At 44.9% G+C, this 23,786-nt stretch overlaps 1 protein-coding gene across 3 annotated transcripts in view; it reads right to left on the bottom strand.

Annotated features, from left to right (window-relative positions):
• EDC4 (enhancer of mRNA decapping 4) overlaps positions 1-23,786 on the bottom strand; it is a 634,971-nt gene that overhangs the window by 152,570 nt on the left and 458,615 nt on the right. For all 3 annotated transcript variants that reach the window (XM_073576355.1, XM_073576356.1, XM_073576357.1), the window contains one exon: positions 9,066-9,221. In XM_073576355.1, the coding sequence (XP_073432456.1) occupies positions 9,066-9,221 (156 nt within the window). The remainder of the gene's footprint in view (positions 1-9,065; positions 9,222-23,786) is intronic.

Consider the following 23,786-nt stretch of genomic DNA (forward strand, 5'->3'; position numbering starts at 1 on the left):
TCATGAGGCATTTCCACTGAAGTTCGATCAGCCTGTAATTTGATTTTCCACTTTGATTTTGAGTATCATTCCAAATCCAGACCTCCATGGGATATTCATTTTGATTTACATTGATAATTGTTGTGCTTTATTGTTCTGAACACATTCCACCATGCAATGTATAAAAATTTGCAACAAGAATATTTCATTCAGCGATATCTAAGATGTGGTAGTTTAGTGTTCCTTTTATTTTTTTGAGCAGTGTATTATGCAGTATTGTAAATTGTATGTAATATAGTGGTGCACTATATGGCGATGTTTGGGTATAGAGACACATAAGCCCCAATTCATCAAAGTGTTTTCAGCCAGAAATCTGGCTGAAAACACTTTGATAAGTCAAAAAGTGTTAAGATGCAGCAGGATTCAATAAGAAGCTTGAAGAATCCAGCACCTCTCACTCTGGCACATCTCACCAAACCCTGAATGAACAGCACCAGTATTGGGTCTTGATGAATCAGGGCCATAGTAGCTGCTGCCTGGCCTTAAAGGGGTTGTCGACTTTTCAGTCAACCCCTTCTAAATTTCTATATTTACCCCAGTACAATAGTATCACCTATAGTCACCTCGAGTGCTGGCTCCATTCCACTAGTGTTGGCCCTGGATCTCCGAAGTATCATGTAACATTATTTCATGTGATTCCTGCAGACAATCAGTGCTGGCTTTGCTTTAATCTCCTACGAACATAATTGACGTCTGGAGGACGTGAAAGGGCAGCTCTCACTTCCTCTGGATGTCTGATTTGTCCGCTGTAGAGGAGAGCACAGCCAGCGCGGATTGTCTGCAGGGATTACATGACATATGTAACAATATCACATGATACCCGGGAGATCCAGTACCAAAACCACTGAAACAGCGCAGCATTGGAGGTGACAATAGGTGATATTTATTATTATACTGGGGGAAACATAAGCATTCAGAAGAGGTTACACCTTTAACGGGAATTTATCATGTCAAAAATGCTATTAACCTGCAGATAAGGGAATCTACAGGTTAATAGCATTGTAAAGGTGTCCTGCCTCCTGGAGGAAATTAACTTTCATTCTCCCATTTTCAGTTATAGAGATGCACCTTCAGTCACCGCTCAGTACATGGTGAGCGGCGGCTGTAACCATGCACCAGCACTGACTGATAGCCGGCACAGTACATAATGAGCGGCAGCTGTAACCGTGCACCATCACTGACTGATAGCTGGCTCAGTACATAGTGAGCGACGGCTGTAACCGTGCACCATCACTAACTGATAGCCGGCTCTGTACATAGTGAATGGCGCCTGTAACCGTGCACCATCACTGACTGACACTCGGCTCAGTACATAGTGAGCAGCAACTGTGACCTTGCACCATCACTGACTGATAGCCGGCTCTGTACTGATGCACTGCTGAGCTAGTTGTCAGTCAGTTCCTTGGGCTATGTATTGAGTGGTGACTTAAGGCGCATAAGCTGCTTCTCTATAACTGAAAACTGGAGACTCTGGAATGAATAAAATTCAAATTAACCCCATATCTGTAGGATTACTAGCATTTTGGGATGTGAACGTTTAGCTTTAAAGTGATTGTGCCCCCAATGTGTCAACTAAAATACAAGTGTACTTACTTCAGGACCAACGCAGATGTCATGACATTGTTTATGGCACAAGAGCAGCCCGTTATTAACAAACTGTACTATGAAGGCTGCAGATCATCAATTTCCTCTATTACTCTGCCGCGCTTATGCCACATAAACAATGTCATGACATTACTGGGGGACAAAGCGCTCTGCGCGGAGGAGTCACCAGTCCAGCTTGTAAGAATGGATTTTTTAATTTTATTGCGCAAACTAGGAGCATGTAAGAGGGGTGGTCTTCTAGTGAACAATCCCTTTAATGTGGATATAAAACATTTTGTCTCATCAGTGCTGTATTTTTCAGTATAGTCTGCAGTGTGTTTAGTATAGTCTGCTGGCTGTCTGTATCAAACTGTTGTGTATTCAAGCTATAGACACTTCATGTTTCAAGTTGATTGGTGTAATACGTAAAGCAAAACTTGGCACAACCTGTCATTGTTCTACGATTTGGGTGAAGACATGCATTGTATATGGGCTGCTGAATTTTTTTTGTGCTAGGGCTGCTTTTTGGTTCCAGTTTGGCCCTGGATATGATACAGGCGGCATGTGTTGATCATGCTGCTCCTTGATGCCTTAACCACTCCACTGCTTGTCTGTGACTTCAGAGAAGACTTCTTTATTCAATATGCAATCTACCTACAAAGCCGCATTCAGACACGGAATTCAGCCAGTGAAGCTGCATAGCTAACTTCTCCCACAGAAGCCTATCCCATGCATATTGGGAAGCTACCTAATCTCTAGTACCCCTGAAAACTAACGCTGCAAAGTTCTTTAAACATAGATTAGAAGAAAAGGTATCCTCTAAAATGTAACTCAGAAAATCTCATAGTGGATTTAATAAGATAAAACAAGTGTTTATTAAGATGAGCAATATAAAATTTCTACCACATTAAGCAGATAAACTATTTTATGCCCCCAAAACAAAAATACATAAGAAATTTCAATCTATTTCAATCTCTCTCTATATGTCCATAGATAAATTACACTACCTAGCCACAGAGGTTGGCACCCTACATTGAATGCCCTCACCATTGGCTGACCCTAATAAGTCATATTACTAATACTGTAATTCAATGCAATACCAAACAAGGCCTATCAATCCTAAAAAAAGGCTAGATAAAAACAAAAAAATTTTGATTTTAGGCCACAAAAAATAGCTAAGTGGGATTCAAGAGAGACAAAAGTGCCGGATATTCTATTCAAAAGTCACAATCATCTGTAACACCTGCTATACATAGTCAAAAGGGCATAAAAACAGCAACAGGGCATCTTGATTGGAAAATGCACAAGTCTGCATCCCCTGCAGTGTTGATAGGCTTAAGTGAACAAACACAAACTGAGCATCTTGATTAGAAAAATCTACTTATCTGCATAGCTCAATGTGTCTACAGCCTCGATTTTTACCTCCATCATATGGTTCCTCAAGAGGAACCAGGAAAAGTTGGCATCAAAAATTGACATCCATGATGTGCTGTGGTCTGATTAGAAGTCTCCATTTAGAGGGTATGGTACCTTTTTTTTTTTATAAACCATTAAACACTTACTCAACACTCCTTTAAGTCTTTAAACATCGCCCCCCCTTCCATTTTGAGGAACAGCTGTCCCTGTTCAATGAACTAGTGTGAATCCAAGGGACATACACCATTAAGAGTGAGGCGAGAGATTCATTCCTGCTGGGGGACAACCTGGATGCTCGGGCCCAGCAGGTGTGGCCGAACAATTACAAAAAGTTGGGGTTAGGGTACCAGAACAGTACATGGACTCGAACCCAGACCTCATTCACTTGAATGGGGGGGGCAGAAAGTCCAGTGTTTGCTGAGCTGTCATATGCATGACAGCTTGGCAAACACCGCTTCTGATCAGCGGTAAAATTATCCCCGCCGGTCAGAGCCGCGATTCTCACGGTGTCCTACGTATATACCATATATTGATTTCCCAAGTATGAAAACACTTTTTTCTCTAGTCACCTTCCACGACAGCCACCTTGGAGGTTGTCTTCCCGCCCTAATAGGGGACAGGAACACAAAGAGGTTAAATAACCCTCCCCTTCCTGCTACCTCAGTGTTTTTCCTGTCCCCTATCGCGGCATGAAGAGGTCACAAGGGGCTGCCGTGGCCAGTGAGCGGAGCCCCTATATACTTACAGAGCTGGGCAGCCGAGATTGGGGGGTTTGCCTCTCCTCCTCCATGCGCTGCTCCCGTCTCCACCGCGGTGTGACTCGGGACATGGCCGCCCCTCCCGCACCCTCTGGGGTAAAGCGGGGTGGTATGGTGCCTGCCGGGGTCCTGCACAGCTCCCCGGCTTCCTCCCTCCTCCCAGCGCCACATTGGAGCCAGGGCGCGCGCGTCAGAGGGGGCGGGCAGTCGACCGGAAGTGGCAGTGACGCGCACTTCCGGTTTGCGGTCTCCGGCGTCCTAGGAAGGGGAAACGCGCGCCGACTCCTGGGGAGACCCGGGAAACGATCACAATGGCGGCGGGGGTCGAGAATATCCTCCCCAGGGACCAGGGAGGAGCACCAGGGATGAGCACCAGGAATGAACGGGTGCAGCAGCTCCAGGTAAGCGCAGAGTGTGTGTGCAGAATGGACGGTGAGTAGCCCTCAACTGCAGCATCTGCGGAGCCCAGCGCTCCCCCTCCTACAGTGAGTAGCAGGGCCGGTCCCTTGCCTGTCAGACGAACTGGTGGCACAGGTTTGAGTAAGCTTTCTCTTCTCTTGCAGGAAGACAAAGCCTCTGCCCCTAAAACCCCCCCACAAGTGTGGTATATGTGGTGCCAGGTTTCCTTCTGATTACAGAATTTTATGCCAGCCGTGTACGCAAAATATACTGCGTACCGAGCAACCCTCCCTGTTTGACAGCATAAAGACTCATTAGACAGGAGGTTCAGACCTCCATAGCAGCCCAAACCCCGGCCCAGGGCCCTGCCCCAAAGAAGAGGAAAAGGGCATCTATAGAAGCCGACTCAGACTCAGGAGAGGTCCGTTCCTCGGGGTCGGAGGAAATTTGGGAAGATGAGGGCTCCACGTCCACCTCCAGTCATGATACAAAAAAATACTATTTCTCCTCAGAGGATATGGAGGAGTTAGTTTCCATGGTAAGAAATACCATGGGATTGGAGGAGGAGGAGGTTAGGCTCTCAGTCCAGGATGAGATGTTTGGAGGGTTGAAACCCAGAGGTAGAAAGGGTTTCCCGGTTCATGAGGTTCATGAGGTTATACAGGATTTAATAACGCAGGAGTGGTCCTCCCCCGAGAAAGCACTTACGGTGCCCTCTGAGCTAAAAAATCGGTTCCCCCTAGAAGGAGATAGTTCCATTTGGGAGATCCCTAAGATAGACGTCCAAGTGTCTAAAGTCACTAAGAAGACGTCCTTGCCTTTTGAGGATGCCTCCCAATTGAAGGATCCGATGGATCGCAAAATACAGAGCCATCTTAAAAAGTCCTGGAAAGCCTCTACGAACCTGCTCAAAGCAAATATTGCATCCACCTGCGTAGCCAGATCATTGTTTTTCTGGCTACGTACGTTGGAAGACCACCTGTCGGGGGGCACTCCAAGGGAGGAAATCTTAGACTCCCTGTCAATCCTCCAAAAGGCAACAGGCTATTTAGCTGATGCTTCGGGAGAAATGGTACAGGTGGCAGCAAGGTCCCTAGTCCTCTCAAACTCGGCCAGGAGAGCCTTGTGGCTGAAGTCATGGGGAGGCGACATCACTTCCAAAACAAAACTTTGTGCCATCCCCTTCCAGGGACACCACGTGTTCGGGCCGGTCCTCGATGACATTCTTGAGAAGGTTTTTGACAAGAATAGGTCACTGCCGGAACAGAAACCAACAAAAAGGCGTTTTTTTCGTCCCTCAAGGGAACAGACTTCTCAAAGGGCGTTCAGAGGGAAGGGCAAAACGGGTCGATGGAGCTACCCGCAAGGGGGTAAAGGAAGAAACATCCTTGTGCCCCAGCAGCAGCAGCCCCCGGAAAAGCAGTGACTCCCGGGTAGGGGGTCGACTCTCACAGTTTTTCGCCCAATGACAGGCCACGACCTCGAACCAGTGGGTCCTGCACACTATACAATTTGGGCTAAAACTGGAGTTCGAGCACCCGCCCCCCTGCATGCCCTAAGGATTACCCCAGCGCATTCCCCAAGTCTGCAAAAAGTTCTGTGGCTTCAGTTAGAAGAACTGCTACGGGAACAAGTGGTCTCGTATGTATCTCCTCAGGAGGAGGGCAGGGGACATTATTCTCGCCTGTTCTTGATAAAGAAACCCTCAGGAAAGCACAGGCTCATTATACATCTAAAACCCCTGAACCACTTCATCAGGTACCGTCGATTCAAGATGTAGTCAGTAAGATCAGCGATTCCTCTTATTGGACGAGGCTGGCAGATGGTGACAATAGACCTAAGGGATGCGTATTACCACGTACCCATTCTTCCAGACCACCGGAATTTTCTGAGGTTTGCAGTCACCCACGACCGAGGAATCAGCCACCTTCAGTTCAACGCCCTGCCGTTTGGGGTATCCCCAGCACCAAGGGTGTTCACGAAAATCATGAAAGAGGCAGTCATCTTCATTCCGCTTCAGGGGATATGCATTGTACCGTATCTGGACGATCTGCTTATCGTCGCCCCATCAATAAACCGGCTGAACCAGGACGTATCAAGGACCCTACAGATTCTCGAAACTCTAGGGTGGATACTAAATCTCCAGAAGTCAGCCCTCTGTCCTTCCCAGAGGAAAAAATTCCTGGGGATCCTCTTGGATTCAGAGAACAGGACGTCCTTTCTTCCCGAAGATCGTCAAAAAGACCTTCGGCAGAAAAAAATCCGGTTCAGAGACCAAAGGGCGCCGACGCTCAGGGACGCCATTGTCCATCTCTGACAGCGTGCATTCAGGCGGTGTCCTGGGCACAAGCTCACACGCGAGTCCTCCAGTCGTATGTCCTGACAAATATGAAAAAATATCCAAACAACCTGTCAAAAAGGGTTCTACTTCCAGGACATGTAAAATCGGCCCTCTGGTGGTGGCTGAGCTACCGAGACCTGAGGCGAGGAGTAAGCTGGGATCAGCTTCCTCTAAAAACACTATGCACCGATGCCAGCCTGAGGGGCTGGGGAGCCGTAGTCGAAGATTGATACTTCTAGGGACAATGGCCCCAGAACATAAAGGCTGGATCTTCAAACCTAAGGGAGCTGACGGCAATGGAAGAGTCACTGAAGGCCGCAGCAGCCCTTGTCAAGAACCATCATGTCCGGATATACTCCGACAACATGACCACGGTGGCATATCTCAGGCATCAAGGGGGCACAAGGTACGCCAGCGTAAAGAAAGTAGCAGCAAGGATCTTCCTCTGGCCAGAGAAGCACCTGTTATCCATTTCCGTGGTACACCTGAAGGGGACGGAAAACATCCAGGCAGACTTCCTGAGCAGGAAAGACGTCTATCCAGGAGAATGGTGTCTGAACCAAGAGGTGTTCCAGGCTCCAGTCTCAAGATGGGGGGATCCAGAAGTCAACCTGTTCGCGAATGCACAAAATACAAAGGCTGCGACCTATTTCTCCCTCAGTCCCACGTACGGAGCCAGGGGGACGGATGCATTTGCCCATCCATGGGTCTTCAGACTGGCCTACGCTTTTCCCCAATCCCGATGCTGGCAAAGAACCTACAAAAGATCAGGGCAGAGAGAGTCAAGACGATCCTGGTGGCTCCGATGTGGCCAGGACGAAGCTGGAACAGCGCTCTGTTGGACATGGCCCAGGAAGGTCCCTTGCTATTACCCCAGAAGACCGACCTCCTTTTTCAAGGTCTGTTGCTACACCCGGACCCAGCCAAGCTATCCCTAGCAGCCTGGTTATTGAGGCCAACATTCTGAAGGCCAAAGGGTTATCGGATGAGGTAATCCGGACGCTTCAAAAGAGTAGAAGCCGAAAACGAATGCAATCTACGGGAAAATATGGAAAAGATTTTCCTCCTGGTGCCTCCCGAAGGTCCCTGACCCCGCCCATCCAAATATTGCCCAAATACTAGACTTCCTACAGAAAGGGTTAGATCTAGCGCTTACTCCGAGTACATTAAAGGTACAGGTATCTGCCCTAAGTGCCTTTTTTGACCAAGACCTAGCCAAACACCGCTGGGTCAAGTGGTTCATGATAGCAGCAGGCAGGATTCGCCCTTCGCTCCCTAGCCGGGTTCCCCCCTGGGATCTTAATTTAGTGCTTAATAGACTAACACAGGCCCTGTTTGAGCCCTTGTCAGAAGTTCCATTAAAAATGCTCACACTCAAAACAGTGTTTCTTGTGGCGATCACATCAGCTAGATGGGTGGGGGAGCTACAGGCCCTTTCAGTACAGGAACCTTATCTCCTACTCAATTCAGATAGTATAGTACTACGCCTAGACCCCTCCTTTATGCCCAAGGTGGTGTCAGACTTTCATAGAAGCCAGGATATCGTGTTGGCCTCATTCTGCCCAAATCCTTCTAACCCGAAGGAAGCGAAATTTCATACCCTGGATGTTTGCAGGGTAGTTCTCAGTTACCTCGCAGCAACCAAGGATTGGAGAATTGATCAGAACCTGTTCCTTCAGTATTCAGGAAGAAATAAAGCGAAGAATGCGGCAAAGAACACGATAGCGGGCTGGATCAAGCAGTCCATCTCTCTGGCATACTCTGCAAGACATCTCTCTCTCCCGGAGTCGTTAAAGGCCCACTCCACTCGATCAGTGGCTACGTCCTGGGCAGCAAGGGGAAATACGTCTTCGGAGAAGATATGCAGAGCGGCCACATGGTCCTCTGTGCACACCTTTACTAGACACTATAGACTGGATTTCAATAGGGATCTGACGTTCGGCAGACGCGTCTTGCAAGCCGTAGTCCCTCCCTAAAAATTTAACGTTGGCATGACTCCAAGGTGGCTGTCGTGGAAGGTCATTAGAAAAAATAGAATTAGACTTACCGGTAATTCGGTTTCTAGGAACCTTCCACAACAGCACTAATTTCCCTCCCTATATGATATATTTACCTGATGATTCTTCCTCTACTGGCGGTAACTATTCATGCTAGTATGTTCAGAAAAAACACTGAGGTAGCAGGAAGGGGAGGGTTATTTAACCTCTTTGTGTTCCTGTCACCTACTAGGGCGGGGAGACAACCTCCAAGGTGGCTGTCGTGGAAGGTTCCTAGAAACCGAATTACCGGTAAGTCTAATTCTATTTTTTTTAAGGCGACACGGAGAAAATATAAATTAGTGAGCATATATAAATATTGATTTGGTTTTTGTGTACCTTTTTATGAAATTTCCATTTCAATATTGTCACACAATTATGTGACAATAAGGAAATAGAACATTTATGAATTCTCAAACTCTATAAAAACCAAAAAAAAAACAGCTGAAGCGAAAATAAAAAAAAAAAAATAAATGCACACATTTTACTTACACTGAGGAATGGATTTCTTAAATTCTTCTCGAACCGTTTTGTCAAGTCTATTGCAAAGTGAGCCAGAAAGAGAATGAGAGAGCTGCTGTAAAAGATACTCTTGCAGTTGACCATTTCTCTGTTGTCCATCACTTAGGATCCTATCTAACATCCTTTCTGGAAAACATTCAGTTAAGGATTTTATATTTTATGTTTTTATTTATAGTTTTCAAGACCGAAAAGACTACCTAATCACACTACGTAATAAGGGTTAATAAAATCAATATGTAGAATGCAAATTAACTCTTTCCCAAGGTGGACAGTTTTCAATTTTGCATTTTATTTTTTCTCCTCTTCTTCCAGGATTCAATTTCTTTTGCCAGCATACCCATTTGAGACCTTGTTTTTAACAGAAGAGCAGTTCTGAATAAAGCCATTCATTTTACCACAAAGTGTCCTGAAAAACAAGAAAAAAAAAAATCCAAGTGCAGTGCAACTTAAAGGGAACCTGTCACCAGGTTTGGTCAATGTAAGAAACGGCCACCACCTTTCAGGGCTCATATACACTCACTGGCCACTTTATTAGGTACACCATGCTAGTAAGGGGTTGGACCCCCTTTTGCCTTCAGAACTACCTCAATTCTTCGTGGCAGAGATTCAACAAGGTGCTGGAAGCATTCCTCAGAGATTTTGGACCATATTGACATGATGGCATCACACAGTTGGCGCAGATTTGTCGGCTGCACATCCCTGATGTGAATCTCCCGTTCCACCACATCCCAAAGATGCTCTATTGGATTGAGATCTGGTGACTGAGGAGGCCATTTGAGTACAGTGAACTCATTGTCATGTTCAAGAAACCAATCTGAGATGATTCGAGCTTTATGACATGGCGCATTATCCTGCTGAAAGTAGCCATCAGATGTTGGGTACATTGTGGTCATAAAGGGATGGACATGGTCAGCAACAATACTCAGGTAGGCTGTGGCGTTGCAACGATGCTCAATTGGTACCAAGGGGCCCAAAGAGTGCCAAGAAAAAAATTCCCCACACCATGACACCACCACCACCAGCCTGAACCGTTGATACAAGGCAGGATGGATCCATGCTTTCATGTTGTTTACGCCAAATTCTGACCCTACCATCCGAATGTCGCAGCAGAAATCGAGACTCATCAGACCAGGCAACGTTTTTCCAATCTTCTACTGTCCAATTTCGATGAGCTTGTGCAAATTGTAGCCTCAGTTTCCTGTTCTTAGCTGAGAGGAGTGGTACCCAGTGTGGTCTTCTGCTGCTGTAGCCCATCTGCCTCAAAGTTCGACGCACTGTGCGTTCAGAGATGCTCTTCTGCCTACCTTGGTTGTAACGGGTGGCAATTTGAGTCACTGTTGCCTTTCTATCAGCTCGAACCAGTATGCCCATTCTCCTCTGACCTCTGGCATCAACAAGGCATTTCCGGCCACAGAACTGCCGCTCACTGGATTTTTTTTCTTTTTCGGACCATTCTCTGTAAACCCTAGAGATGGTTGTGCGTGAAAATCCCAGTAGATCAGCAGTTTCTGAAATACTCAGACCAGCCCTTCTGGCACCAACAATCATGCCACGTTCAAAGGCACTCAAATCACCTTTCTTCCCCATACTGATGCTCGGTTTGAACTGCAGGAGATTGTCTTGACCATGTCTACATGCCTAAATGCACTGAGTTGCCGCCATGTGATTGGCTGATTAGAAATTAAGTCTTAACACACAGTTGGACAGGTGTACCTAATAAAGTGGCCAGTGAGTGTATATCATTATATCATGCTGTATATCTGCCCCCAACCTAAGCTGTAAAAGAAAAAGAAATGTTGGTTTAATCAACGGTGCGGAGGTCTTATCCGAGAGGTATCTGTGTTCTAGTTCCTGCGCCTCCCATTTTCTTACGATCGCAGTCCTCTTTCTTGCTTCATGTGGATAACGGGTCCCTACATCATCCACACAGTCTCCTCGGCATCGGGGGGGGCCTGCGCAGGCATACTTATGTGCCCTGTCTGGGGCACAGAAAAAAAACTGAAGTACGCAGGCACCAGGAAAGGTCAAAGAGTGGTGCATGCGCACTGGGGTACTTTTCTCTGCCCTCAACAATGTTAGAGAAGTGCGCATGCGCAAGAGCACGATGCCGAGTAGACTGTGGATGAAGTAGGGACGCGTCATTCAGATTAAGCAAGAAGGAGGACAGCATCGCAAGAAGAAGGGAGGCGCCAGACAAAAAAAAATAAAAAAGAGCGACACACTTCAGATCTGACCGCCCTACAGGTGAGTATAATAAACGTTATTTTTCTCGTCTTACAGGTCAGGCTAGGGGCAGATATACAGCATTATAGAATGCTGTATGTCAGCCCTGAAAGGTGGTGGCCGTATCTCACATACAGTAGTGCTCAAAAGTTTACATACCCCGGCAGAATTTTTGTTTTCTTGGCATTTTTTCAAAGAATATGAATGATAACACTAAAACTTTTCCTCCACTAATGGTTGGTGATTGGGTAAAGCCATTTATTGTCAAACTACTGTAGTTTCTCTTTTTTATATCCTAATGACAACAGAAAACATCCAAATGACGCTGATCAAAAGGTCAAATACCCTGGTGATTTTGGGCTGATAACAAGCACAGAAGTTGACACAAATGGGTTTGAATGGCTACTAAAGGTAACATTCTCACCGGTGACAAATGCCAGGAAAATTGTTGGAAATGCAAAGAAAACCCACAAATAACATCAGCTGTAATAGTGGACTCTCTGAAAACTAGCAGTGTGGCTGTTTCAAGATGCACAATAAAGAGGCACTTGAAAAATGGGCTGTTGGTCCCATTTAATGTATATGCAGCAATGGGATTACTTCATCCTAGGTGCATTACTTTACATTTATATACGGTACATTAAATCTCATTTGACAAGTGATTGCCCATTCAGTCATCTTATTCAGATCGTTTTGCAATATTGTTACATCAAGGTCAGATTTTGTTTTGATAGCAGCCTTCAGCTCATCTGTATTGTTGGGTATGGTATCATTGATTGTGGATACTTCACACTAGACCTTGGAAATCAAGGTCTCAGAGTCTGGAGGAAAAGTGGAGAGACACAATCCAAGCCTGCTTGAGGTGTAGTGTGAAGTTTCCACAACCAGTGATGGTTTGGGGAGCCATGTCATCTGCTGGTGTAGGTCCACTATGTTTTATCAAGAGCAAAGTCAGCGCAGCCATCTACCAGGAAATTTTAGAGCAGTTCATGCTTCCCTCTGCCAACAAGCTTTATTGAGATGGAAATTTCATTCTCCAGCAGGACTTGGCACCTGTCCACACTGCCAAAAGTGCAAATATCTTGTTTAAAAACAACAGTACCACTGTGCTTGACTGGCCAGCAAAGTCACCTGACCTTAACCCCATAGAGAATCTATGGGGTATGGTTAAGAGGAAGATGCTACCTTGGATCTAATCCTTATAAACAGGGAGGAAATGGTTGAGGAGATAAGAGTGGCTGGGACCCTAGGAGTTAGCGACCATGCTATTTTAGAATTTTGGATAACTAGAGGAGGAAGACCTGTGAAGACTCAAACTTCAAGGTTAAGTTTCAGAATGGCAGATTTTAAGGGATTCAGAAAGAGAATCGTAGGGATCCATTAGCTGGATATCCTTAAGGACAAAAACGTCCAGGAAGGATAGGAAATTTTGAAAAATGAGATTCTCAAAGTACAATCGATAACAATTCCGAAAAGAGGGAAGAATAGGAATAGGAAGAATAGGAATAGGAAGAAACCAGGATGAATAAACACATAACTTAAACACGTGCTAAAAAGGAAGAAAAATGTTTTTCAAATAGAAAAAGGGAGGCATATCTTAAGAAGAATGTAATGCTGTCTGCAGATCCTGCAGGGGACGCATCAGATTAGCTAAAGCTGACAATGAATTAAGGCTTGCAGAGAGACGTCAAAAGCAATAAAAAAGGATTTGGGGGATATGTCAAAAGTAAAAGAAAAGTCAAAAATGCTATACGATTTTTACAAGATGAAAATGATGAAATGGTAAGAAAGGATGTTGAGAAAGACAAACTTTTAAATTCCTATTTCACATCTGTTCTCTCTCTGAAAGGAAATGTAACATCAACTGATCTTCACTGTCCTATTAAAGGAACAGAATAATCCAGGCTATCAACAGAAAAATAGTGAGGAAACACTTAGCTAACATAAATGAATTCAAGTCTCCAGATCCAGATGAATTACACCCCAGAGTACTGAAGGAGATAGCAGGAGAAATTTTTGAACCACTCTCCATAATCTTTGAAAATTGTTGGAGATCAGGAGAAGTCCCAGAAGACTGGAGAAGAGCAGATGCTGCTCACATATTCAAAAAGGGGAAGAAGGTGAACACAGGGAACTATAGGCTGGTGAGTCTGATTTCTATACCAGGAAAGATCTTTGAACAAATTATTAAACATGTATGTATATACCTGGATAAGAATTAAGTGATTAACAAGAGTCAGCATGGGTTTGTAACTAATAAGTCATATCAGACTAACATTTCCATCTATGACAGAATCACTGACTGGGTGGATCAGGGAAATTCTGTAGATATAGTATATCTTGACTTCAGCAAAGCATTTGACAAAGTATCTCACACCATCCTTATTGAAAAAATGACTAAGTATGGAATGGACAAGGCAAATGTTAAGAGGATTCATAACTGGCTTAGTGATCGGACTCAAAGAGTGGTCGTAAACGGCTGTACATCCAGTTGGAAGATTGTCTCAAGTGGGGTACCACACGGCTCTGTTCTGGGCCCTGTATTGTTCAACATCTTTATCAATCATTTAAAGGAATTGAGGGTACACAGACTAAATTTGCGGATGATACAAAGTTAGGAGGGATAGCTAGAACTAGAAAAGAAAGGATTCAAAAAGATATCAATAACTGGAACAGTGGGCAGCAAATAACAGAATGGTTTTTAACAGGGAAAAATGCAAAGTGCTACATCTGGGCAATAAAAATGAAAAAATATACAGAATGGCAAAAATAGGGCTAAGCAACAGCATATGTGAAAAAGACTTGGGTATACTAATAGATCATAAACTAAATAGGAGTCAACAGTGTGATGCAGCAGCAAAAAAAAGGCAAATGCAATTCTGGGATGTATTAACAGAAGCATACAGTTTAGATCACGTGAAGTCATTAACCCCCCCCCTCTACTCCTCTTTGGTCAGACCTCATCTGGAATACTGTGTCCAGTTTTGGGCACCACATTTAAGGAAAAAAAAAAAAAAGACATCAACAAACTGGAGCAAGTTCAGAGAAGAGCGACCAGAATGGTGACCGGTCTGCAAACCATGTCCTATGAGGAACGGTTACAGGATTTGGGAATATTTAGCTTGCAAAAATGAAGACTGAGAGGAGACTTAATAGTTGCCTACAAATATCTCAAGGGTTGTCACATTTTAGAAGGATCATCTTTATTCTCATTTGCACAAGGAAAGACAAGAAGCCATGGGATGAAACTGAATGGGAGGAGACAGATTAGATATTAGAAAAAACTCTTTGACAGTGAGGGTGATCAATGAGTGTAACAGGCTGCCACGAGAAGTGGTGATTGCTCCTTCAATGGACGTTTTCAAACAGAGGCTGGACAGACATTTGTCTGGGATGATATAGTGAATCTTGCTTTGAGCAGGGGGTTGGACCAGATGACCCAGGAAGTCCCTTCCAACTCCACCATTCTATGATTCTATGAAAGACACCAGACCCAACAATGCAGACAAGCTGAAAGATGTTATCAAAGCAACTTGGGCTTCCATAACACCCCAGCAGTGCCACAGGCCAATTGCCTCCATGCCACACTGCATTGATGCAGTAACTGATGGAAATGGAGCCCCGACCAAGTATTGAGTGCATTTACTGAACATACAATTCAGTAGCACAATGAAAGAAAAAAGAATAGCACTCGCCGTTACCAAAAGTAGAAGTCTTTATTTCATGGATAAAAATGCATGGGCTCGGGAGCAATGCAAAGAGTCCGCACTCTTTGCATTGCTCCCGAGCTCATTCTTTTTTCTTTCATTGTGCTATTGGATTTTGTTATATTTCTTCAGGATTGAGCACCCGTTCCTTGGGGTATGTGGCGTTCATATAGTGTGTGTGAAGGGTCTCTTTAGATTTGTTTAAGAGACCACGGTGGTGCAGCGGTGCCGAATCCATTTTTTTAAGCTGGTGGTATATTCTAATTTACTGAGATAATGACCTTTGGGTTTTCATTGGCTGTAAGCCATAATCAACATTAACAGAAATAAACACTTGAAATAGATCACTCTGTAAGGACTACATGAGTTTCACTTTTTGTATTGAAAAACTGATTACCAAATTACCTTTTTGATGATATTCTAATTTGGTGAGTTACACCTGTACCTTAAAGATGAGGTGGTATTTGGGACCTCCTTCCTGGATCATCTCCAAAAACTGAGACAGGTCCTAGGGTGGCTGTGAGCCCATGGCCTCAAGATCAAGCCAAGGAAATGTCAGCTGTTCAAACACCTGATAGAGTACTAGGAAATGTGATCACCAAGGAAGAGGTGCAATAGGCCGCCAGCAATGTGGAGACCGTGCACAAGTGACCCTAGCAGAAAACCTTCTGGGAGGTACAGGCCTTTCTAGGTCTGGCTGGATATTATCAAAGGTTTATACCGAAGATTAATTATCTAGTTGGCCCGATAAATGAGTTGCTGGTGGGCCCAAGACTTAGAGCATCAAGTGGTGACCATGGCATGAAGAAGCTTTTGAGGCAGTAGAGAAGTCGCTGACCAGTGCACCAATTCTGGCTTATGTGCAGTTTGATGACCCGTTTTTATTGTACACTGGAGGGAATCTACATGGTCTAAGGGATGTACTGTCTCAAATTGAAGATGGATGCGAGAAAGTAATTGCTTACAACAGCCAGTCTCTGAGGGAATCGTAGCGCAACTCAGACGACTATAGCATTTTTAAATTGGAACAATTTTTGATACTATGGGACAAGATGAAAAAGTTTGCAAAGTACAGGACTGATTTCAAAGTGACAGTAAGGCCGGACAATAATCTGTCAGTGCAAATATAGAAAGCAAAGCAAGGGGAGCTAGAACAGAGGTGCATGACTCGCTTCTCCAAGTATCAATACAGAATCTGGTTACAGTCGGGAACGGAAAATCGCAAGTCTCATACTCTGACTTTTGTTCCCATAGGATTACTGACTCAGAGTGTTGATGAGGTAGAGGAAACAAACCCTGAATCTCGGCCGATTACCCTTAATCTGAAACTTGACACATTCAACTGCGGTGACTACCGGGATGCCAATGTGTGGGGGAAAACGTTGGGTGGTTGGAGAAATGTTCAGCAAGGTAAGCCAGACCTATGGAGTGTGCAAGGGTGGGTCCAAACCAACGCCTTGATATGACCAAAAGAGTGGGCCTGCCTGGCGCCAGAGGGATAGAAATTCCTGAGACAGCAGGATAAGTTGACAGTTATCAACTGTGCAGAACTGTACACTTATCGTCTGAGTTGCAGTAGCAGAAACAGATTGTCATCAAGATGTCATTAAGACCGGTGGCCACCAGGGAAGCCCATGAGAGATGTGCCCATTTCAGGAGTGATATCACATACAAATGGCTCCATTGACTGGTGTATTGACTCGACCTGGGTAACATGGCAGGCCTCAAGTGCCAACCTTGTGGGCTAAGTAAGAGCCTTGAGCAGCAGCGGGCCCTGTTCAGGAGGCCATTCGAACATTAGTACCCATAGAGATCCTGATTATTGATTACGTACAGATTGGGAATTCTGTCTCGGGGCACTCGTACTGTCTGGTCATGACAGACCATTTCACAAAATGTGCAGTGGGTGTACCGACCAGGGACCAGACGATGGAGTCGAACACTGAAGAGAACTGCAAGCGCTTTATACAGGTGTTGGGGTGTCCATGAGAATTAGGATGATCCCTCTACACGGACAGCCTTCTTTTTGCAAGCTGAACATTACCAGATCCTTTAACTGTTTCTCGTAGTAAATGATTTGCAATCTGCTCACCATCCTGGTAGCTCTTCTCTGAACTTGCTCCAGTTTTTCAATGTCTTTTTAAAATGTGGTGCCCTGAACTGGGCACAGTATTCCACATGTATCCTGACCAATGAGGAGTAGAGGGGGATAAATTTACTTAATGTAAACAAGACTCTATGCTTCTCTTGATACATCCTAGAACTGTTTGCCTTCTTTGCTGCTGCATCACACTGATAACTCATGTGTAGCCAGTGATCTATTAGTACACCCAAGTCTCTATCACACATGAGGTTCCTTAGTTCTACTCCTCCCATTCTGTAAATGTAATTTTCATTTTTCTTTCCCGGATGTAGAATCTAGCATTTCTCCCTGTTAAATGCCATATCTTACTATTAAGCACACAAAAACCATAAAGGGGTGACCTAATTTCATAAGGCACTTCCAAAATACCATTAAACCGATAAATTACAAGAAGTATATGCCAAATAAATTTAAAATTCAATCTTTATTAACATTATTGACAAACAATTGGTAAAAATTAATTCTATTAAATTAGTAGGTAGACACACAAATGGACCTGAAAACACAGGATCAGTAATATCCAATTAATGAGCTAATGATCAAAGTAAATAAAAAAAGAGAAAAACATGAAAAAATAAATACAAAAAATACTATCTGATACAATTGGTGCTTAAATGGTTCAATGGATATGAAACCAATTATTTTCCAATCAATGTGTGAATAATGGATTAATCCTAACGTTTAAACTGAACTAGAAAGCATCTATAAGATGTCAGGACATTATATCCATAATATATGAGCACTAATGCTAAATTACACTATAGATACTTATAACGTTGCCACCTGAGGATCAGTAAAGTATCCACTGGTTTCACATTTAATTTGAGTGCTGCCTATTTTTTTTCCTTTTGTTAATTTGGCTGTTTGGACACTGCAGAATAGGTTTTGCACCTACTATATTATTTTGGTAGTGCTGCCCTTTTTTCTTGATTTATGTGTATGTATGTATGTGTGTGTATGTATGTGTGCTGTATGTCCGGGATTTGCATCCGCACCGTCGCAGCTACAGCCACAAAACTTGGCACAGTCACACGTCTGGACCCCGAGGGCGTCCTAAGCTATGTTGTGAGGCAAAATTTTAACCCCGCGCGTTCAAATTCACCAAACAATTTTGCCCCTATCTACATACTGGGGAAAGTGTGCGCGTCAAGCCCCACCCCTCATTATGATGTCATAATGCCCCTATTTGCATACTGGGGAAACAGTGTGTGCGTATCAAGCCTCGCCCCTCATTATGATGTCACAATGGTTGCCATGGCGACGCTGATATCATCATAGGTTGCAAGCCCTGCCGCCGCTCATTATGATGTCATATTGGTTGACTATGGGATGGAGGATGTGTGATGGGTATATGGGCACTGGACTATGGGATGGAGGATGTGATGGGTATATGGGAACTGGACTATGGGATGGAGGATATGTATGACGGGTATATGGGCACGGGACTATGGGATGGACGATATGTATGACGGGTATATGGGCACGGGACTATGGGATGGAGCATGTGTGATGGGTATATGGGCATGGGACTATGGGATGGAGGATATGTATGATGGGTATATGGGCACAGGACTATGGGATGGAGGATATGTATGATGGGTATATGAGCATGGGACTATGGGATGGAGGATATGTATGATGGGTATATGGGCATTGGACTATGAGATGAAGGATGTGTGATGGGTATATGGGCACTCGACTATGGGATGGCGAATATGTATGATGGGTATATAGGCATGGGACTATGGGATGGCGAATATGTATGATGGGTATATGGGCATGGGACTATGGGATGGAGGATGTGTGATGGGTATATGGGCACGGGACTATGGGATGGAGGATATGTATGATGGGTATATGGGCACAGGCCTATGGGATCGTGGATTTGTATGATGGGTATATGGGCACGGGACTATGGGATGGAGGATAATTATAATTTGCTATAACTAACCACAGTTAGTTACTATGCCCGGGAAGCGCCGGGCTCTTCAGCTAGTATATATATATATTTTTTGTTTGTGTCAGGAATACACTAAGACATTTTGAGCACTATTGCATTTTATTAATTTGTTTATCTGATATTTTTTCTGTAGCTTATTTGAGGAGTGGTATATATAAATACATGATTCAATTTTCTACGCTGTTATGAGCTCTGTATAACAAAAATTATAGCTTTCATGAGAAAATAAATGCATCATCCTTATGGTTCATTTAAGTATCTATAGTGTAATTTAGCTTTAATGCTCATATATTATGGATATAATGTCCTGACATTTTATAGATGCTTTCTAGTTCAGTTTGAACATTAGGATTAATCCACTATTCACACATTGATTGCAAAAAAACACCAAGGTTACTTACCGGTAGCCGTTTTTTCCGGAGCCCATGACGGCACACATGAAAGAGGGGATCTGCCCAGTCAGGACAGGAACCCTACTGAAGATAAAAGGGGCGGTACCTCTCCCTCGCTTCAGTTGGTTTACAGAGCATGAGAGGCCCCCTCGGGTTAGTACACATGGTAAAACTATCACATTATATCTAACTAAAAAAACACCCAAACTATAGTGTACACCAAAAGGAGTGAAAAGGGGGGGAATATACAGGTGCCGTCATGGGCTCCGGAAAAAACGGCTACCGGTAAGTAACCTTGGTGTTTTCCCGTCTCGCATGATGGCACACGAGAGACTTTTGTAGAATAAGACACCTTAGGGAGGGACCACCGCTTGCAGCACCCTTCTACCAAAGGTTAGGTCAGTAAAGGAAGATAGATCAAGTCGGTAGTGCTCAAAAGAGGTTGAAGGTGAGGACCAGGTAGCGGCTTTACAAATCTGCTCAATCGATACCTCAGCCTTCTCTGCCCAGGAGGTAGCCACGGCTCTGGTGGAGTGAGCCTTGATGCCTTCTGGAACCGGAGCGCCACTTGCGGAGTAGGATAACAATGGCCTCCCTGATCCATCTGGCAATGGTACTCTTAGCTACCCCGCGCCCTTTTCTACTACCCTGAAAGGCTACAAAAAGGGACTGATCTTTCCTCCACTGACTAGTCATTGACATATATTGTACTATGGCTCTTCTTACATCTAATGTATGGAATTTTTGCTCCCCTGGGTTTCTAGGATTGTTACAGAAAGATGGCAAGGAGATCTCCTGAGTCCTATGAAACTTTTGGACTACCTTGGGGAGATAGGCCGGGTCCGGTCTTAGAACCACTCGGTCATCCAAGATCTGCTTATATGGAGGACATATAGATAGAGCTTGTAGATCGCTCACTCTTCGGGCTGATGTTAAGGCTACCAGTAAGACAGTTTTAAGTGTAAGTAGCTTTGGTGACAGCTCTAGTAGTGGTTCAAAGGGATCTTTGATTAAGGCCTCTAAGACTAGGTTGAGGTCCCAGGGTGGTATCTTTGGAATAATGACCGGCCTTGACCTGCCACAGGATTTTATGAATCGGGACACCCACCTATTGGCTGCTAAGTTGCAGTTATATAGGGCCCCCAAAGCTGAGACTTGGACTTTGAGTGTGTTAGTGGCTAACCCCAGTTGCAGCCCCGACTGTAAGAATTCTAGGATAGGTCCCACTGGCACTACATCTCCTAAAGGTTCCCCCAGGAAGTCTAGGAACTTTTTCCACATTCTACCGTAGATTAGGGATGTTATAGGTTTCCTACTTTTCAGCAGGGTGGAGACTAACCCTGGAGAGAATCCCTGGCGACTCAGTAGCATCCTCTCAAATTCCAGGCTGCTAGATGGAAGCCCTTCACCTGAGAGTGGACCACTGGTCCCTGGGAAAGCAGGTCTGGAATCTCCGGTAATATCCATGGATCTGTCACCGACATGAGTCTCAGAAGGGAGAACCAAGGTCTCCTTGGCCAAAACGGAGCTATAAGAATTATTCTCGCTCGATCCTCCCTGATTTTCCTGACCACTACTGGGATCATTGTTATCGGGGGAAATGCATAGGCCAGGATGAACTTCCAGGGTATTTTTAGGGCATCTACTGCGAAGGGGCTTTCCCTTGGATTTAGTGAGCAGAACTTCCTGACCTTCCGGTTGTGTGCGGTAGCGAACAAGTCTATTTCTGGTTTTCCCCAGGCCTGAACTATTTGTTGGAAGAGTTGGGGGTTTAGGGACAATTCCCGTTGTCTTAGGTGCCTGCGACTCAGGAAGTCTGCCTGTATATTTTCTACCCCCTTTATATGCAGTGCTGTGATGGATAACAGATGTTGTTCTGCTAGCTGGAAGAGTAGATCTGATATTTGCATGAGGCCCCGAGATCTCGTTCCCCCCTGGTGATTGATGTAGGCTACTACTGTCTGATTGTCCGTCATGACCCAGGTGTGGCGGCCCCGAAGTAAGGGAAGAAAATGTTTCACGGCTTTTTCCACTGCCCATAGTTCTTTTACATTTGAACTCTGATCCTTTTCTAGTGAGGACCAGGTCCTCTGTATTGAGTGGGATTTCAGGTGTGCTCCCCATCCTGTGGCACTCGCGTCTGTTGTAATGATGTCCTCGACTGGTTTTTGCCACGGGACACCGGATGTTAGATTCTTTTCTACAGTCCACCAGAGCAGGGAATCTCTTACAACCACTGATAGACATAGTTTGCCTCCTAAATGCCCTTTTAATTGTTTCTGTGCTGACAGAACTTCCCACTGTAGTTGTCTTAAGTGGTACTGCGCCCATGCTACTGCAGGTATGCATGATGTCAAAGAGCCTAAAAGGGACATTACGTTCCTCAGTGTCATATTTGGTCTTTGTATTGCTGTGCGAGCTAGGCCCCTTATCTTGGTCACTTTGTTCTCTGGCAGGAGGCAGCGTTGTCGCTCAGAGTCCAATATCAACCCTAGGAAGGATTGCTCTTTTACTGGGGTTAACCTTGACTTGGGGATGTTTACTATCCATCCTAGTCCTACTAGAGTTGCTATTACTTCTTTCACTTGATATGCGCAGTGGGATTCCGATCTCCCTATTACAAGAAAGTCGTCTAGGTATGGGACGATCACTACGTCCCTGGAACGAAGAAAAGACATTATTTCCGCCATCACTTTGGTGAATACTCTGGGGGCTGTAGACAGGCCAAACGAAGGGCTGCGTATTGGTAGTGTTTCACCTGCCCCTGGACATAGAGCGCTAATCTTAGATATTTTTGATACTCCCGATGAATTGGGATGTGATAGTAGGCATCTTTTAAGTCCATCACTGCCATGAGGCAATGCTGGAACAGGATCTTTGTGGCCGTGTTGATTGACTCCATTTTGAAGAAGCAATTGTCTACCCACTGATTGAGTCTCCTCAGGTTGACAATGGTTCTCCAAGAGCCGTCTGGTTTTTGTATTAAGAAGAGGGGGGAGTAGAACCCCCTTCCTTCTTCTTGCATTGGGACTTCCTGTAGGACTTGTTTTTCCACTAGTCTCAAGACTTCCGTCTCCAGGGTCAGCTGTTGCTCTTGGGCTTTCCTTCGGGGTGTCATTATGAAGGTACGCCTGGGCGGACGGATGAATTTTATTTTTAACCCGTCCTTTATTATGTTTAGGACCCATGTACTGGGGGAGATATTCGCCCAGGCGGAAAGGAAGAGAGAAAGCCTTCCCCCTACCTCCGGCCTGATGTCATTGGGGAGATTTTTTGGAGGAAGTGGAGGGCCCTTTAAACGTATAGCCCGATCCTCTTCTTTCTTTAAAGTCCCAGTTTTTTCTATCTCCCGGGGGGACGACCCCTGTTAAATCTCCTCTTCCGAAAGGGCTGCTTTTTAGGTTCTCCCGGAAATCGGGGAAAGCTTTTCTTCCTATCCCCTGCATGTTCCAAAATCTCTTCTAGTTTTTTCCGAAGAGGAACTGGCCATCACATGGAATGGAACATAACCTATGTTTTGATGGTAAATCTCCGGGACACCCTTTAAGCCACAGGGCTCGTCTTGCCGCATTTGACAGGCTTGCTGCTCTGTCAATCTTGCGGAGTCTGCAGAGGAATCCGCTAGGAAAGCCGCTGCTCCGTGTACCAGTGTCAGATTAGACAGAATTTCGTCCCTAGGAACTCTATCCCTGATCTGGTCTTCTATTTGTTGTAGCCAGACCATGAGGACACGAGCGGTACAGGTACCAGCTATTTTTGGCTTTAATCCACCTGCCGAAGCTTCCCAGATGTGCTTTAGGAAACCATCTGCTTTTTTATCAAGCGGGTCTTTCAACATGCCAGAGTCCTCTAATGGTAGAGATACTTTTTTCGAGGATTTGGCTACAGCCCCATCAATTTTTGGGACTTTAACCCCAGGTCTCTGAATCCTTTTGTTCAAAAGGGTACCTCCTTTTTGATGTAGAAGGCAAGCTCCCTGACCTCTCCGTTTTTTTCCATTCCCTGTCAATTAGGGCCTTTATTTTTCTCATTTACAGGGAAGGTGCGTTTAATTCCTTTCCTCCAGTACTCCAAACATCATATCCTCTAACGATTTAGGAGTCTCTTCCACCTTCAGGCCCATCGTAGCCCTAATAGCTTTGACCAGCTTTTCCATATCCTCTGTAGGGAAACATGGACGGCCGCCTATATCGTTGTCCGAGGAGGATTCTGAGGACTGAGTAGAGGAAGAGGAGGTGGACGGGGACAAGGATCTTTCCCGCCCCT

This window comes from Dendrobates tinctorius, unplaced genomic scaffold (genome assembly GCF_039654945.1).
Source record: "Dendrobates tinctorius isolate UK_male_01 unplaced genomic scaffold, ASM3965494v1 ptg000048l, whole genome shotgun sequence".
NCBI classification, from domain to species: domain Eukaryota; kingdom Metazoa; phylum Chordata; class Amphibia; order Anura; family Dendrobatidae; genus Dendrobates; species Dendrobates tinctorius.